The sequence below is a fragment of the Sinocyclocheilus anshuiensis genome, unplaced genomic scaffold (genome assembly GCF_001515605.1).
Source record: "Sinocyclocheilus anshuiensis isolate Anshui unplaced genomic scaffold, SAMN03320099.WGS_v1.1 C32557505, whole genome shotgun sequence".
Classification (NCBI taxonomy): domain Eukaryota; kingdom Metazoa; phylum Chordata; class Actinopteri; order Cypriniformes; family Cyprinidae; genus Sinocyclocheilus; species Sinocyclocheilus anshuiensis.
The window spans coordinates 1-1,115 of record NW_015617892.1 but is presented as its reverse complement, the minus strand read 5'-3'; the positions used below and the strand labels follow the sequence as shown (position 1 = coordinate 1,115).

At 40.4% G+C, this 1,115-nt stretch overlaps 1 protein-coding gene across 1 annotated transcript; it reads right to left on the bottom strand.

Annotated features, from left to right (window-relative positions):
- Positions 1 to 201: 201 nt before the first annotated feature.
- LOC107682752 (polypyrimidine tract-binding protein 2-like) lies at positions 202 to 958 on the bottom strand. The gene is made up of 2 exons (XM_016478903.1): positions 550 to 958; positions 202 to 455 (listed from the first exon to the last, which is right to left on the bottom strand). Exons 1-2 carry the CDS (start codon positions 575 to 577, stop codon positions 235 to 237), a joined length of 249 nt encoding a protein of 82 aa, XP_016334389.1. The 5' UTR covers positions 578 to 958; the 3' UTR covers positions 202 to 234.
- Between the last annotated feature and the right edge of the window lie 157 nt (positions 959 to 1,115).

Here is a 1,115-nt window from a genome sequence, read left to right as displayed (position 1 = left end):
TTGGTAGCCACATTTTAATCTCAGACTTGAACTGAAAGACACTGCAAGGGAAAAAACTGACAATTAATTTAAAAAGATGGTCAGCATTTGGTCCAAGATTTATGATTCCAGAATAATACACATGTATTAATAAAATAGCAAAACCTAGAGAAAAATCACCACTAGCATTCATTAGGACTGTACAAATCTGCACAGCTGCACAAATATACACAAATCTGATGTTCTCCTGCATGCTCACGGTATGTTGGAGAGATGGAGTGTAGCTGAAGGGGGGAAAATGTTCTGGAAGTTCTTAGACCCAGGCTTCTTGAAGCGATGCAGAGGAGAACTTGTGAAGTCCTTGGTCAGGCCCTGATCATCTAAACCCTCTCTGGGCAGCTGTACTGTCTGGTGCTTGGACAGGGTCACACGGATGATCTTGCCATACATCTTCTGCCCGTTCAGATGGCTCATGGCTAGATAACGAAGACAAAGACAGCTCTTTGTTTGTCTTAATGCGATATAAAAACAATACATGTTAATCACGAAAAGAACAGCGCGGCAGCTTACCTAACTGGGCTTGGTTTCCATCAGACATCTGGATTAGAGCACTGTCCTTCTTATTGTAAAGGATCTTCACACGCTGCACGTCACCGTAGACACCTTCGGTTAGGCGAGAGGCAGATGGAAGAGGGAGGGAAGAAGGAGGAGGAGGAGAGGAGTGAACCAGGAAGGACAAGTTAGTGCTTCAGAAGCTCCAGTTCTGACATGAAAGGTGAAGATGATGGTACAAATCTTCCAAATTATCTACACCAAAGAGTCCAAAACAGTGTTTCTAACAGACACAACTTATTTTGATACGCCCTCCAAAAACAAGCTCATGTGATATGGCAAAGTAAAAAAAAAAAAAACCTACATGCAAAACAATCAACCATGCATTAATATAAGCTGTACATGAAGAGAGACAGATAGAGCAAGATAGAGACAGAGGTTTCGAAAGCCAAGGAAAAACAAATCAATGAAAGAAAAATAAAACTATTTAATTTGAAACTTGGCATAACAGAACTAAACAAATTCAACTGGAAAACTAAGAATCTGTTGTTACACTAGTACCAGATTATTAGCTAACCCTTAAA

What these genes read in the sequence shown, in the direction of transcription:
- LOC107682752 (XM_016478903.1), bottom strand. Translation starts at nt 577, where the DNA reads ATGTCTGATGGAAACCAAGCCCAGTTAG. An exon ending in TGGAAACCAAGCCCAGTTAG is followed by an intron (nt 456 to 549) that starts GTAAGCTGCCGC and finishes TTCGTTATCTAG; the next exon opens with CCATGAGCCATCTGAACGGG.